At 38.9% G+C, this 16740-nt stretch overlaps 1 protein-coding gene across 1 annotated transcript; it reads right to left on the bottom strand.

Annotated features, from left to right (window-relative positions):
• Nucleotides 1-8620: 8620 nt before the first annotated feature.
• Nucleotides 8621-16064, bottom strand: churc1 (churchill domain containing 1). Its single transcript, XM_048600443.1, has 4 exons — nucleotides 16032-16064; nucleotides 13727-13913; nucleotides 12866-12936; nucleotides 8621-11336 (listed from the first exon to the last, which is right to left on the bottom strand). Exons 1-4 carry the CDS (start codon nucleotides 16062-16064, stop codon nucleotides 11244-11246), a joined length of 384 nt encoding a protein of 127 aa, XP_048456400.1. The 3' UTR covers nucleotides 8621-11243.
• Nucleotides 16065-16740: the final 676 nt, after the last annotated feature.

The following is a 16740-nucleotide window of genomic DNA, read 5'->3' as shown; positions in this document are numbered from 1 at the left end:
ATTCAGCACATGGAATCAGACCTAATCTTACATGTTACGTTTTGCAGTTTGCAAGTATGTGCTGTTTGAGTACAGTCTGTAATCTATTATAAACACAGGAATATGTTGTTCAAAAAGAGGTTACACTGAATTAGAATTAGTAAGGGCTGGAATAACAGTCCTGACAACATGTTTTATTTATTGCATATTTCAAGCTTTGTACTTGTGGTAGAACCATTTGTATCTTTAATGATTGAGGCATTATTATGCATGACACTAAATCAGCATTAATTTCCATTGAAAACAATGCAGGACAAGTACATGTTTGTGGAATAAGATTTCTATTTTGTGGAAAGCAGAGAAGTAAAATGGACTCCTTTTCACTACCAACTTGATCATCCCATTTCACCTTTCACCGTTGTATGCTTACCAGCATCAACCCTCTGTTCATCCACTTGGTCCCAAAATCTTTCAATAACACTGTCATCACCACTTAGAAAAAACTCTACTCTCAACACCTTCACCTTTTTTCAGCTATCAGGCTGTAACAAAAATAAAACATTTTGTCTGCATCTTTTCAATGAGCTGTTCCCATACTGTTGGCCACAATGCCTTCTCTTTTTATGCTGTCAATTTTGTTCATTATTTACTTTAGTCACATTACTCCATAAACTCACCTCATCATTAACCACTCTTCATTTGACTTTTGATACTACTCTTCAAAGTCATCACCTTATCAACAGCGTAGTGAAAGTCACCACTGACCAAAAATCTAATTGGAAGAGCCACATAAATAACTCATTACTAGAGTTAGTCAGAAAGTCTGTCTTCTCAAACAAGGGGCTTACCTCACGATTTTCAAACGCCTCTCAACCAAGTCACAACTCAGGACTGTGATGGAATGTTCTTCATTGCCTTGAAGGTTGCAGCTGCATTTGACAGAGAGTGTCACCGAGAATCTCCAAGTGAAAAATCATCACTGGACATCCCCAGAATGAAAGGAAGATCATTGATAAAGCCGCTGAAAATAGTTGCCTAGTTGCCTGCGGGGAACTCCAGGAGCTCCATCCTAGGGCTGAAACAATTAACCTTCACGAATGACTGCCATCTTCCATTATTCTGTGACTGACACGAGTCATAAGAGAATTTCCACCAGCCCAACCTCAATCTGCTTTAACTTCAGGTCTATGCAAGATACTTGGTGTCACCTTTGGAATTCAGGGAGCAGCCAGATAGGACACTAGAAAATTGTGCATCTGAAATTGGCATTAGAACTGAGGCATGTCATGAGGCAAGAGTCAAGGATTGAGAGTTGCGTAATCTAAAGCTGGCTGTACTGTATCTGAGATGTTTGATATTAACATGAGTGCAGCACTCCTAGCACTCATCTGTCGCCTGGGCCAAAAGATATTGGTCCCCATGCATTATAACTCAATTCATTAGATTGTTAGCAAACAGTAACATATCTTAATTAGCTGTTTACATTTTCATAAATGTTCATTGCGCAATTGTATTTATATATTTGATGAATGCAGGTTTAGGATTGCTGGTTTTTGATTAGATCAAAATTATAAAATGCATTAAATAGCAGCATGTAAATTGAACTTATTCTTTACAAATTGCTTTCAGAGAATACATTCATAGATTTCTTTTTGCTAAATGCTTAGATCTTGAACTGCATTGCCTTTTTTACAATTAAATATGGATTGGAGAAGAATTAAAAAAGGTCAACTGCAGAATGTCTGAAAAATGAGTTCAATTTAGTCATAGATAGTAGGAACTGAAGATGCTGGAGAATCTGAGATAACAAGGTGTAGAGCTGGATGAACACAGCAGGCCAAGCATCCCCTCCAGCCCCACCACACCCGGCACTTTTCCCTGCAACCGCAGGAAGTGCTACACCTGCCCCCACATTTCCTCCCTCACCCCCATCCCAGGCCCCAAGAAGACTTTCCACATCAAGCAGATGTTCACCTGCACATCTGCTAATGTGGTATACTGCATCTGCTGTTCCCGTTGTGGCCTCCTCTACATCGGGGAAACCAAGCGCAGGCTTGGCGACCGCTTTGCAGAACACCTACGCTTGGTCCACAATAAACAACTGCACCTCCCAGTCGTGAACCATTTCAACTCCCCCTCCCATTCCTCAGACGAGATGTCCATCCTGGGCCTCCTGCAGTGCCACAACGATGCCACCCGAAGGTTGCAGGAACAGCAACTCATATTCCGCTTGGGAACCCTGCAGCCCAATGGTATCAATGTGGATTTCACAAGCTTCAAAATCTCCCCTCCCCCTACCGCATCCCAAAACCTCATCCCGCCCCCTTGACCTGTCCGTCCTCCCTGGACTGACCTATCTCCTCCCTACCTCCCCACCTACACTCACCTTTACTGGCTCCATCCCCACCTCTTTGCCCTGTCTGTCTCCTTTCCACCTATCTTCTCCTTTATCCATCTTCTATCCACCTCCCGCTCTCTCCCTATTTATTTCAGAACCCCCTTCCCCTCCCCCATTTCTGAAGAAGGGTCTAGGCCTGAAACGTCAGCCTTCCTGCTCCTATGATGCTGCTTGGCCTGCCGTGTTCATCCAGCTCTACACCTTGTTATCTCAATTTAGTCATATGCTGTCATTAGGTGGTGCTGTGGTATAGCAAGACAGGCTTTCCACACACACAATTTTGCTGCCTCACTTGCAATAAGGTTTGAGAAGCAAAGTGGCCAGAATAGCATTTCTTCCTGGTTGACTTTAGTCTGCACCATCATTGATACAGGGGGCTAACTGGGAAGTAGCCAAAAAGAACATAAACATTGAAGGTGCCAAGTGTGTGCCCTCTGCAGTGGCTGCATCAATAAGAGCAGCCTTTCCCAAACCATTGATTTGAAGAGTCCAATATAAAGAGATTGGATAGTATCAACTCAGGTCATTATGATATAAATGTTCTATATAGAGTACTACTTGTCAATCTTACACAAGAGTTGCTGTGAGAGATGTCATACCTTTACAGTTGATAGTGCTACTTTCGGGGTGGGAGGAACACAGTAAAGTTATATTGACACATTCCTGATTTCTGTCTTACACCAAAATTAAATTAGCAGTGAAAACACAAAATCAAATATAAACTGATTCAGAGAAAACAAAATGGTTGTTGTTATTGAAAATCAATCTCCTCAGCCCAGGACATCACTGTATGGGTTCTTCGGTGTGTCCCAGGCCAACTACTTTCAGCTACCTCTTCAGGATATCGGGCACTGTTTTAAAACAAAGGGTCACTCTTTAGGACAGAAATAAGGTGATTTTCTTTTCTTTGAGAGTTGGGAGACATTGGAACTTGCTTCCTCAGAAGGCAATGATCATTGAACATTTTTAAGGTGGAGCTAGATAGATTGCCAGGCAGGGAAATCATAGGTTATTAGTGGTAGATGGAAATGAGAAAATCAAAATATAAACAGATCAGCCATGGTCATATTAAATGAGACGTGCAGGCCTAAATGTCCAAATAGCCCTTTTCTGTTCCTAATTTGTATGTTTGTATATGTCTTCTCTCTAGCATAAGGTATCACATCACAGTAAATCTGGAAAAGATTAGTGTCCTTGAGAAAAAGGATAAATTGATTAAGATAGAGTTAACAACAACTTAGTTACAGATACCAAATCATAAAATCCATTTACAAATATTTAAGTAAGTAAACACATAAATCAGAGTATTGTTGAAGAGTAACATGTTCCCTAAGTTTTGTCTTGGACTCAAGACAAACAAGAATATGAAATTGGCATATTGACACTACAGGACAAAAGGCTCAGCAAGTTAACTGCCATTGGCTGAGGCACTGCAATGCAGAAATTTTGAACTATAGGCTCTCCAAGCTACCAGGTAAAACATTTAAACATAATCCTTTTGTCTGCAGAGAACAGGCCCCTGTGTATGAACATGTATCTTTTTGACAAAGGGTAAGTATGAGACATGGTAATAAACTGAGCAGCAGATTAATAGAGGAGAACCAATGCAGACTTGCCAAAAAACAATTTCTACTTGACTAACCTGAATGCATTCTTTGACAAAGATAGCTGATTATGGCAAATGCATTTGCCATATTTATGGATTTTGAAAAGATCCTTCCCAAAGTACCACATGTATTTAAGCTGAAGCTAGATAAGCATGAGGGTGGAAATATCATGTTGATAGAAGTAGGTAGAGAGAGAGCAAAAGGAGGTTTATTTGGAACATAACCACCAGCATTTACCAGTTGAGCAGACTGGCTTGTCTAGGCACTACAACCCTATTAATATAACTCGATAATAGGTAAGTCAGTAAAATTAACAGATTTAAAAGGACAGTGGCTGGTGGATACAAAATTTACCAAGGGACAGAAAGCAAACAGTAATGGTGACTGTTGTTTGTCAAAGCTAGAAGGAGATATTGTGTTCTCTGGGGATCAGTACAAGAACCACACTGCTTGATGAACTGGACAGGAAAGATACAGCACAATGTCAAAATTTACAGATGACATTAACTCAAAAATATTGCTTTGTTTTGAATCAATTTACATTTGATTCTGGTGTTTACACTGCTAATTTAATGTTGGTGTAAGACAGAAATCGCAATGCATCAATATACCTTTCCTGTGCTCCTCCCACCCTGAAAACAGCACTGAGGTGTGACATTTCCCACAACAATTCGTGTGAGAGAGCTGACTGAGATTGACATACTAGTATTTGGTAAAACAAACAAGGGAAAGCTTATTCAATTAATGGTTGGGCCCTGGGTGGTGTTACAGAACAGTGACCTAGTGTGAACAGAGTGTGTGATAACAAGGTGTAGAGCTGGATGAACACAGCAGGCCAAGCAGCATCAGAGGAGCAGGAAAGCTGACGTTTCCGGCCTAGACCCTTCTTCAGAAATGGGAGAGGGGAAGGGGGTTCTGAAATAAGTAGGGAGACAGGGGGAGGCAGATAGAGGATGGATAGAGGAGAAGATAGGTGGAGAGGAGACAGACAGGTCAAAGAGGCGGGGATGGAGCCAGTAAAGGTGAGTGTAGGTGGGGAGGTAGGGAGGAGATAGGTCAGTCCAGGGAGGACAGACAGGTCAAGGAGGCGGGATGAGGTTAGTAGGTAGGAGATGGGGGTGGGTGTGGGACCACGTCCTGAAGAACAGAGTGTGTGTGTGTGTGTGTGTGTGTGTATGTGTGTGTTGAGAGTGACCTAGGGGTTTAGGTACATAGTTCTTTGAAATTTGCATTACAAGTCGATAGGATGGTTAAGAAGGCACTTAGCATGCTTATCTTCGTTGCTCAGACCTTTCAGTATAGGAGTTGAGACGTCATGTTGCGGTTGTACAGGACTTTGGTGTGACGATGCTGTCACTTTAAAAACGTTATTTTGTCCTGGGTTTTTCTGATGAGAGGTTGCAAAGGCCAAGGTGACAAGGTGTCTAGGTTTAAGAGGCCTTTAGGTTTTTTTTAATAACAGTTTAACAATGGAAGGGGAGTAGACAGTTCTTCCAGTTCAGGCTTTCTAGTTTTTTTCAAGCTGTAGCAGTCACAAGATGTTCGAGTCCAGAAGGGTTGCAAACTTCAGTAAGTGATTCCTAACTGACTTTCTCTGAAATCTCTCTGGGTGTTGTTCCCTCCTGTCTGTAAGAATCTGTGTTTGAATTTACCTTTTTGCCAACTGGTGTGTTTATGTGATGTTACTATATTGGAAGAGTTAATTAGTCAACTATTGGAAAACTTAACCAAATACTTAAGTTATTGTAAATTCTGCTTTTTTTTTTGCTCGTGTTTTAGCTGTAGCTTTAAATAAATTATGTTTTGCTTAGTGCTGAGTGGTTTGACAAGTTAGGGTCTAGGCTACCTTCTTAAAATATTTTGAGGGGGGGCGTCTGGCCTGATCCATAATATTGGTGAGGTCTTCTCTGGAGAACTGTGGGCAATTCTGGTCGTCCTGCTATAGGAAGGATATTATTAAATTGAAGAGGGTTCAGAAAAGATTTACCAGGATGTTGCTAGGAATGGAGGTTTGAATTGTTGAAATAGGCTGGGACATTTTTCACTAGAGCACTTGAGGTTTAGGGGTGATCTTACAGAGATTTATAAAATCATGAGGTACATAGACAAAGTGCAGAGCAAGGGTCTTTTCCCTACCGTGGGAAGTTCAAAACTAGGGGGATATTTTTAACGTGAAAGTTTCAAAAAGATATGGGAGCAACTTTATTTTTTACAAAATGTGGTTTACGTGTGGAATGAACTGCCAGAGGAAGTGATAGTTGCGACATTTAGAAGACATTTGTATAAGTAAATGAATAAGATAGATTTGGAGGGATATGGACCAATGCAGCCAAGTGAGACTAGCTTAGTTTGGGAACATGGCCGGCGTGAACTAACTAGACCAAAGGGTCTGTTTCCATGCTGTATGGCTCCAGTGCTATATGATGTTTCTAGCATATGGACCTGAGTTAATACTATCCCATCTGCATTTATATTGGACTCTTCATACCAGTTGTTAGAAAAAAGGGAGGGCAGAAACAAACTTTCGCAAAACATCAACTGGTGAAATGTGAAGACCCATTTCAGATTAACTTGATGCAGAGAAGTGCAAATGGCACATTTTGGTAGGGAGCATGACAAAAGGCAATAAGTGACAATTGTAAAGGGGTGCAGGAACAAAAACCTGGGGTATACAAATGTTTGAACAGTGTACAAGTTGAAAAGGCAATGAAGAAAGCATATGGGGTCCTTGGCTTTACTAAGAGAGAAATAAAGCCTGCTGGAAGTAGGGAGTTAGAATAAATTGTAGGCTGAAAGCTGCAGTATCGTGTTCAATTCTAAAAATCACATTTTAGAAAAGATGTCAAGGCCTTGGAAGAAGTACCGAAGATATTTATTCGAATGGTACCATTGATGAAGGACTTAGTAATGTGTACATGTGAAAAACAGAGACTATTTTGCCGAACTACCAAACTAAAGCTGCGACCATTTGAAACACAGCTGAAAGATACAACAATAGTCTTAATGAAAGCACTTCTTACTGTTAATGATCATGCATTTTAAGAAATACAGCTGCTCTAAAAGCATCCAGAAGTTTCAGAGCCATAAATTGTGCAAGAAGATTATTTAGCAGCATCTTCAAGTGTACACATGAAACTTTATTCAGCAAGACTAAGATACTTTCAATAAAAATGGAAAGAACTGTGCTGTAAATCAGCAACAGAAACAGAAATTGCTGGAAAAGCTCAGTGGGCCTGGCAACATCTGTGGAGAGAAATCAGCTGACATTTTGGGTACAGAGACTTTCTCTTACTAAGCAAAATTACCAAAAATTAAAATGCAGAATTACAAACTCTCAATACTCAAGAATGCAACTATATATCTGCAACCAAGTCCAAAAAATCATTAACATAAGATGAACATGAAGAGAAAGAAAACTTGAAGTTAGAACTTACCAATCACAAAATCAGCATAAGAGCAATGTTCTGCTGTTTCATCTAACTTCCTTGATTTTGAGAGAATGCAGAATAAGAACAGCACACATCAAAACAATTTGAACTAATGCTCTTTAGAAACATTTGTACAGGTAAGATTGACCAAAAATATTGCTTAGATCAGCTGCATTTGCATGCAGAGTGCAAAGTTCATACTGATCTTATAATAATTCTCATTTTTATTGCTTAACTTGGCATTCTTTAGCTTCAGTTCTAAATGATCAAACATTTTGCCACTTTTGTCATCCTTTATTAGTGTGCTTTACTAGCACTCCCAAGTTAGATTTTTGGCAGCTTGACCCTTGCAAACCACTAGGCAACATAAGTAACTGCTTACCATTTCCTATCTCTAGCAACCAATGCACAAAAGGTAATTCAAATTATTTTCTATTAACAAAAGTTATTTTTAAATGTTTCAACTATAAAAGCAGTGAGTGCAATTAGTAAATCTCTTCTCCAATCCTTGAGGCTTAAACATGAGATTTGGTCATTTTGGAAAGTTATTGTGGAAATTTAAAGACAGTTTTGAATCCCAGTCTCAAGCAGTATACAAATCAACTCTGTCCACTAGATGGTAACACGCTGGCTTTTAATGAGGAACTTGATACAGCAGCTAATCGAAGATCAACATGTAACATTTGAGGATAAAAATTGGAAGGCAATCTGTTGTTAACAGTCAACAAGCAGAACAATTTATAATCCGACCGTCGCAGCTAAGCAAGGTATGCAGATGCTAGAAAAACAGAAGCATTCGTTTACAAAATTAAGAGATATAACGAGGGAGCATAAAGTGGGCCTTTTTTAAAAAGCATTTTATAGCATGTACAAGGAATCTGCAGCATTTCATTACACCTGATCATCCATATTCTTGCAGGAAGATGTCAGCGTGCTTTTTTGAAAGCATTTGACATTAAATAATGAATCCAACGGCGAAAGCATATTGCTTAGACTGGTGTTTCTCATCAATAATTTACTTCCACTATTGCAACTTGTACTCAACTATATTATTCGATCTTTACATGCAATACAAAACAGCCATCTGACTGCAGGGTCATATTTACCAGAATTCCCCATGTGCTTATTTAAACATCAACATTCTTCATTTGTAAAATGAACCAAACTAATTAAACCAAGCATGGCATCAAAAACACCCACAACCCAAATACTGAAGAAACATATTTTATTTATTGATGCAAATACGATATAACAGCATATCTTTTCTAAACTGCTGTCAAAGCAGAATTCAGCATGTTACATTAAAATTTGTTACAATTTTTAAAAGATCCAATCCTTAGTTAACAGATGGCTACCAGGTGGAGTCAAAACAGCAATTGAATAACCTTTTGGTTGAAGATCATCTTTCACTAACTCCATTATACAGATGATTAACAAAATGATTTTAAGATATCAATCTTTACAGTGGTCAAAATGAGATGATACAGTGCAGGAAAATAGGCAATGTAAGGCAGCAAAGAAGCTGGTAAACAGTGCCCTGATGACTTGTATACTTAAATTTCGGCTATTCCCCACTCAACAGTCTCTACAAAAAATTATTTTAACAATCAAATCTAAAGTGAATTGGAAATGTATCACTGTCTAAGAGATTCGACTGATGTAAATAAATTATCCATTGAACTGGCTTTCTGCAATGCTGAAAAAGGAACAAAATCAGTACAGTTTGCACCCAAGAACTTGAACATGATAGAAAACAGCAAATAAGTCCAAACTTCATTCAGGATCTGTTGGCTTAGTTGTCTGTTGTACGGTAAATAACCTCTTGCACCAAATGCATCACCTGCTGCAGGTATAGGTCGAAACTACTGAACCACTTGGACATGTACTAAGAGTTGGAAAGACTGGGGGATTCAGCCTAGTTTTGCAGATCTGTTCAAAATCGGTCTGCGAGTGTATTTGTCAATACAGTAACAAAATATTTTGTGATCCGTACTACATGGTTGTAACGTGGTTTTATTCCGATGAATACTGCAGTCACCAGAAAGCATATAAACTTCAAAACAGTTCAGATTGCGAAGATGCCTCTTAGCCGAAGATATAACTTTGACTCGTTGAACAGAAGAACAAATGGATAAGATGACAGTGATGCACCTCAGTGAGACACCCTTTCTGCCCATCATTATCTAACTAAATGGAAAGGAAGCGAACACAGTATAATAAATTCTAAACACTTGAAAATCCAAATTAAGCATTGGGAGCACTTTGTAATGTAAATTTGTATTTCCTATGAAGGACAGATTACTTAAAGCCTTCGAAAAAGGTTAAAGAAGACATTCTAACAGCCACAAGGTGATTTTGTCCCCAAGCTACATATATTCAGAGTAGTATCTTCTGAAAAAGAGAGGATAACATTCTAGTTCACTTCAGTACATTTTTGTCACTTGCAGTATACTGAAATTTTCTAGGAGCAAAAATAATCTCAACCCTGTTGGAAAATGAAAGTTAATTTGCATTTATTTTTGCGAACACAACCTTTTCCAGCATTAAGGTACCATTTTTCAGGCTGTCTTGTGACTTACTTGAAATCTAGCTTTAGTGAATTTTCAAGTTGAACTAATTTCATGCTGTCTGAGGAAGGAGAGATAAAACGTGTTTTTACTTTAATCCAAATGGGAATTTACAACGCCTTGAGCAAACACTGCAACAACATAGCTGAATTTTAAAGTGCTCTAAATTGATTTGGTTGATCACCAAAGTGGGCTTCTCCATTCATGTTATGATGAAGAAATACGAAATTTATAAATGTATATGGATAGGTTACGCGAATGGGCCAAAATTTTGGCAGATAACATTTAAAGGTGGATAAATGTGAAGTATCCATTTTGGTCAGAAGAATAGAAAGGGAACTTATTATCTAAATGGAGAGAAACTTTAAGAGTGCTTTGGTGCAGAAGCATCTGGGTGCCCTTGTGCATGAATTACAGAAAAATATAGGAAGGAAAATGATTTTTGGCATTCATTGCTAAAGGAATAGAACATAAAAGTAGAGATGTAGTTGTATGAAGTGATGGGATGCAGTTCAGTGGACAAGCTTCTCTCTCAAAGGATTGTGAATCTGTGGAATTCATTACAATAGGGTGCAGTGATATTAAGTAAATTTAAGGAGGAGACTGATTTTCAATGAGTAATGGTTGAAGGGTCATGGAGTGTGGTCAGGAAAGTGAGTTGAGAACAAGATGAGATCAGGCACAATCATTTTAAATGGTGGAGCAGGCTCAAAGAGATGAATTGTCTACTCCTGGACCTACCTCCTATGTTCTTATGTCATCATCAGTTGATCAGACGCCTAACATTTTTACTGGTCTTGTATTCTGCTGAATGGACAATTCAGGCCAAGAAGAATTTTGTCCTGCAGATCTGTTAGAGACTGAGTCAAAAACAAGATGCTCAGTCTTCCCAATGTACCAGAGATTTGTTTTGCATCACTCTTTGTAAATGGAATTGAAGCAAAGCATCTTTTGTCTCTCAGACAGCACTCAATTGCTTCAACTTGCAAGATCACTAACATTATACATTTGAAATCTACAAGAGTCAAGGGGTACAGGTCAGTGCTGGTTTTGGCAGCATTCATAAGAATAAAAGCATATCAATATTCATTTTGGAAAGGGTAGCATATTTATGGATCTCCTTTGGTGATTAATAAAAAAAAAGCTGTTTTTATTTAAAATCTGATCGCAGTTTAGAATTGCAACAAGAAATCCTATCTCCAGCTAGAATTGCCATACTGTGCTCCCTAAAGTGACTGTTGTGCATTGTGCAGAAACAGAGCTTTCAGAAAAGAGGAGCCATCTGCCGAGGATCATCAGGCAATATACTGATCGAGTCTTCTGCTTTTCCGCACAGCATACACAACATGGTGTATTCCTGGAGTAAGAGGGGAGAAATAGTCAGCATTGGAAGGATATGATTACTGACTACATGTTAAACACTATTACTGTGAAATGCAGTTTGAAACTGAAAATTTTAAACAGGACTTCCAAGACTCTCCTAATGAAATCAAAACAAGAAATGAATGCACATAGGTCAATTCCTGAAGAAAACACTTACCACTTAGTTGATCATAGAATGGCCAAATACTAAAGTATCATTAAGCTATAAGAAAAAGTAATTCCAGAGGGAATTTGTTTCAGCGCACTTAACAAGTGATGCATGTCGGTTAAATCTAAAAATAAAAGCAGCACTCGAAAGCCTCCCCATAGAAAAAAAAGACATTATTTCAGTTCAGTGAAAGTGTAGTAACTAGAAAAAGGATTCTGATGCACTACTAAAAGTTTTACAAGTGCCCTTACTAACTAACTATCTCCTTCTCCTTATGGGGGAACACATGAATTCGGAAGAATAAGCCATTCAGACCCTTGATCCTACACTGTCATTCAATAAGATCACAGCCGATCTGATTAGTCCACCTTTCCACCTATCCCCCAACAAACGTTCACCCTCGGATTATCAAGAACGTATCTATCCCCGCCTTAAAAATACTCTCCTTGCACCACCTTTTGAGGAAGAGACTTCCAAAGATTCTCAACCTTGTAACAAAAAAATTCTCATCACCTCTCTTAAACGGACAACCCTTTATTCTTAAACGCTGACCAAAAGCTCAAGATTCACTCAGAAAAAGAAACACCCTTTCCACATGTACAGTCAACCTCCCTCAGGATCTCATATGTTTCAATCAAATCGCATCTTGCTCTTCTAAATTCCAGACAAACCAAGCCTACCTACCCTTTTCTCATCAGACAATCTGCCCATTTCAGTTCATAGTCCAGTAAACCTTTTCTGAACCTCTTCAACCATATTTACACCCTTCCTTATATAAGGAGACAAATACTGTACATAATACTCCAGAGGCGCTCTCATTTTTGCCCTGTATGACTGAAGCACAAGATCCCCACTTTTGTATTCAACACCTTTCACAATACACAACAATAGTCTGAAGTTAAGAATACTTTGACCTTTCAAGTCCGAAAATGAAGAGAAACTCAAGTTTCTCAAGTTTCAAGTACCCTCAAACAATATATTGCCACTCTCTGGAATTTACATTATGCTCCCACTAAAGTATTGTTCTCGAGTACAAAGCCAGCCTTACTTAAATCAATACATTTTGGTCAATTATATAAAAAGATCACAACAGGATAATAAAGAATGTGGAAAGACATCAGTAGCTATCTGGACTTAAATGCAGTTAAGCCAGTTTAAAAGCTCTATGGAGAAGGAAACTCAGTGAAGCAAGGCTACCTAATCTTGCAAGCTTTCTCAATGCTTGTCTGATTTGGGAATGCAACTGAAACAAAACCACAACATTGAAGAAACTAAACAACAGCACTGCATGTGGTAGACTTGAAATTATTTTGAGAATTACAGCTTAAAAATAAAAATCACTGAATTGCCCTTACCTGGTAATCATCAACAACAGTGAATGTGTACTCATGTTGTGCTATAATATGGTGGCAATTTTGACAGACATCTACAAGAGATAATGGAACACAGATTATAGTTAAGAATGCAGCAAATGGACCTAGTTCAGAAATGGTGTTATACTGAAGCACAGTATACCAGTAACAGTAGATACCCGAGAGATCGTTATCACATAAAGCTTCAAAGTAAACCTTAAGTGGCAAATAAATGTCACTTGAAACCCCAGGAGAAAACTAGTGCCTTGAAATCACATTCTATATTGTACATTACTTGCTTGGAACTTTATTGACATGAATTTATTTTCAGAATTTTTCCCAATGGCAGCTGATGACGCATTGAAAGGTTAATGACTGTTACGAAAGCACTGCATGTTTACTGAGTGCCAGTCAAAAATTATTATACGTAAACAATGCACTTGGCATTCAATTATTTCACTACCACATAGGCATAGCCAGTGATTCTAATCTCTCCTCTCTGCATCTAAATAGCAAAGGAATAAAACTGGGAAAATCTGCAAGAACAAATTCAAAGCATGCAAGTTATTTGAATCTTCAAATTACATGACATTTATTAATATATCAATTAACGACTTAAAACATCTGGAACTATAGTCCAAACTCACTTCACCCCATAGAGAAAATAAATATCTGAATGTTTCCATCTTACTGCATAAAAGATGAGGATTTTCAGTTTATAAATAATCATGTTTTGTTTCAACCATTGGTCCACAGATTGAAAATCATTTTCACCAGTTTGGGGAATGATTGTACTCTTCAACATGCATAACACTTGCCAATTTCATATGTTGTATTATTTGAAGTCCATAGCCAATAACTTACGGTCATATGTAACAATTTCTTCTCCATCGTCATCATCTTGGGTTCGATTCGTAATGAGCACAAAGTCTCTTTTCCTGCACTCAGCACAACCCACATAATTTAACAGAAAAGATCCATTCTCCAAGCAAGTGTTACCCTGTATATGAATAAGAAATAAAAGTGGATTCACACATGAACTTCCTTGCACCTCTTATTTTTATAAATAGCCTTCCAATATGTCTAGTGTCCCAATCAGTGATGGCCCATTTCCAGGTCATTGGCAGTCCAATTCCAAAAGCAGCTATAATGGATTTGAATCTAAAGTAGAGAAGGTAACCAGATACAAAAAGTTTTCCCAATGAATGGTTTATAGACTTACAATGAAGGATTTATAAGTCTATAAACTGCACAACAGACACTAAGCATGATTCAGGTACAGTAAGAGTTGAGAAAGAAAACCTATGATTATAGGCCACTTGCTCAAAGGCTAACATCAATATGTTAATAAATAAAATAAATTCAAGTGCTGTAATTTTAAAGGAAAAGCAATAACTTGGAGGTTTCCACGTGCAAATCTTTGAGCGTAGCAAGATAGGTAAAGTTGTTCAAAAAGGTAACAGAATCCGTGGCTTTATAAACAGAATACAGCACAAAGGCAAGACGGTAATTTTAATACATTACAAAATCATTGGTTAATTTCAGCTCGTGTATCATTTCTTAAGGTCTTGGAGTTGGTACACAGGTTTTTTTTTAATTCATTCACATAACAGAGGCAACACTGGCAATGTTGGAGAGGTTTAATGAGAGAATCGGAATAGAGATCCTATGTAGCTGAAGGTATGCCCATCAACTGCAGGTCAAGGAAAACCTGAGAATGTGCATTTGAGGAGTGGAGTGATGTAGTTTACAGGTGGAAGGAGGCTGTAGTGATAGGGAGAGGTGGCGGCAGGAACATAGAGAAAACAAGAATAGATTTTTTTTCATGAGGGAGAGCAGTGACAACAACACTTGGACTGAACTTGGAATCCTTTTATCGTGTGGTTCAAGGAAAAAAAAAGTGCAGCATGGCAGCACAGTGGTTAGCACAGTGCCAGAAGACCTGGGTTCAATTCTAACCTTGAGTGACTGTGTGGAGTTTTCATGTTCTCCCTGTATCTGCATAGCTTTCCACTGGATTTCAATTTCCAGTTTCCTCCCACAGTCCAAACATGTGCAGGTTAGATGGATTGGCCATGCTAAATTACCCCGTAGTGTTGAAGGATAAGCAGGCTAGGTGGATTAGCCATGCTGGGTACAGGGGATGCTTTTGGGTGCAGACTCAATGGACTAAATGTCCTCCACCTGCACTATAGGGATTCTATGATATGGATGGTTTTGGATGAACTGAAGTATAAACAAGTGGAGTTCTAGGTTACATTAAAATCCATTTTCCAAGAATTTCCAACTACAATCTGCTCCATCTGAAGCTATCCCGTATATAAAGTCATAGAGTCACACAGCACGGAAACAGACCTTTCAGTCCAACTCACCCACGCTGACAAGACATCTTAATCTGATCTGGTCCCATTTGCCGGCATTTGGCCCATATCCCTCTAAACCCTTCCTATTCATCCAGGTGCTTTTCAAATGTTGCAATTCTACCTGCTTTCACCACTTCCTCTGGCACCCTCTGCCTGAAAGTTACCCTTCAGGTCCTTTTCAAATCTTTTCCCTCTCACCTTAAACCCATGCCCTCTAGTTTTGGACTCCCCTACCCTGAGAAAATGACCTCGGCTATTCATCCTATCCATGCCATTCATGATTTTATAAACCCCTATAAAGTCATTCCTCAGCCTCCGACGCTCAAGGGAAAAAAGCCCCCACCTATTCAACCTCTCCCTATAACCTAAACCATCCAGTTCTGGCAACATCCTTGTAAATCTTTTCTGCATCCGTTAAAGTTTAACATCTTTCCTACAGCAGGGAGACCAGAATTGAACGCAATATCCTAAAAGTGGCCTTACCAATGTCTTCTACAGCCGCAGCATGATGTCCCAACTCCTTTACTCAACATTCTGACCAATGAAGGCAAGCAAAATAATTGCCTTCTTCACCACCCTGTCTGCCTGCTCCTCCACTTTCAAGGAACTATGCACCCCACGTCTCTTACTCGGCAACACTCCCTATCATTAACTTTACATGTCCTGCCCTGATTTGCCTTACCAAAATGCAACACCTCCCATTTATCCAAATTAAACTCCACCTGCCACTCCTCGGGCCATGAGCCCATCTGATCAAGGTCAAATTGTACTCTGAGGCAACTTGCTTCGCTTTCCACGACACCAACCATTTTGGCGTCATTTGCAAAATTAGTAACCATGCTTGCTATATTCAGATCCAAGTCATTTATATAAAAGACGAAAAGCAATGGACCCAGCACCAATTTTTGTGGCACACCACTGGTCACAGGCTCCCAGTCCGAAAAACAACCCTCTAACACCACCCTGTTTCCCATCTTCAAGCCAATTTTGTATCCAATTGGCTGGCTCCCCCAGATTCCATGTGATATAACCTTACATGTTTAATTCTCTTCTTAGAAACAGACTTCTATTGAAGAATTTTGACTTCCACATCCATCACATTAGTTCAAGATAAAATTATGTTAACATCAAAAGCACAAGACCAACTTGATACCTAAATGTTATTTGACAATGTTACCTACAGGTATAGCACTGGAGTTCTGTGGCTGCTCACTGTTTTAAAAATATTGTAGACTGATGCACAGGCTCGAGATAGAATTATCATACAGGTGGGGAAGATAACTTCCTGAAACAACCTGATTAAAAATCAGGTAAGTTGATACCTCGGTTGCATGACACATGCAGTTCAGACATCACTGTAAATTACAAAGGGAGATTCAAACTTTTTATGACATTATTTGAAAGAAATGTCATAGTCTGCATTTTATGCAGTGATCTTTCTTTCAATTGAAATTGTACTCACCTTGACGCAAGACTTCATTGAGAGTAGCATCCCTCAAGCAACTTACAAAGGAA

This window comes from Rhincodon typus, chromosome 8, assembly GCF_021869965.1.
Source record: "Rhincodon typus isolate 14 chromosome 8, sRhiTyp1.1, whole genome shotgun sequence".
In the NCBI taxonomy this organism is placed as follows: domain Eukaryota; kingdom Metazoa; phylum Chordata; class Chondrichthyes; order Orectolobiformes; family Rhincodontidae; genus Rhincodon; species Rhincodon typus.
The sequence above is the reverse complement of the archived record's forward strand: the minus strand, read 5'-3'. Positions and strand labels throughout refer to the sequence as shown.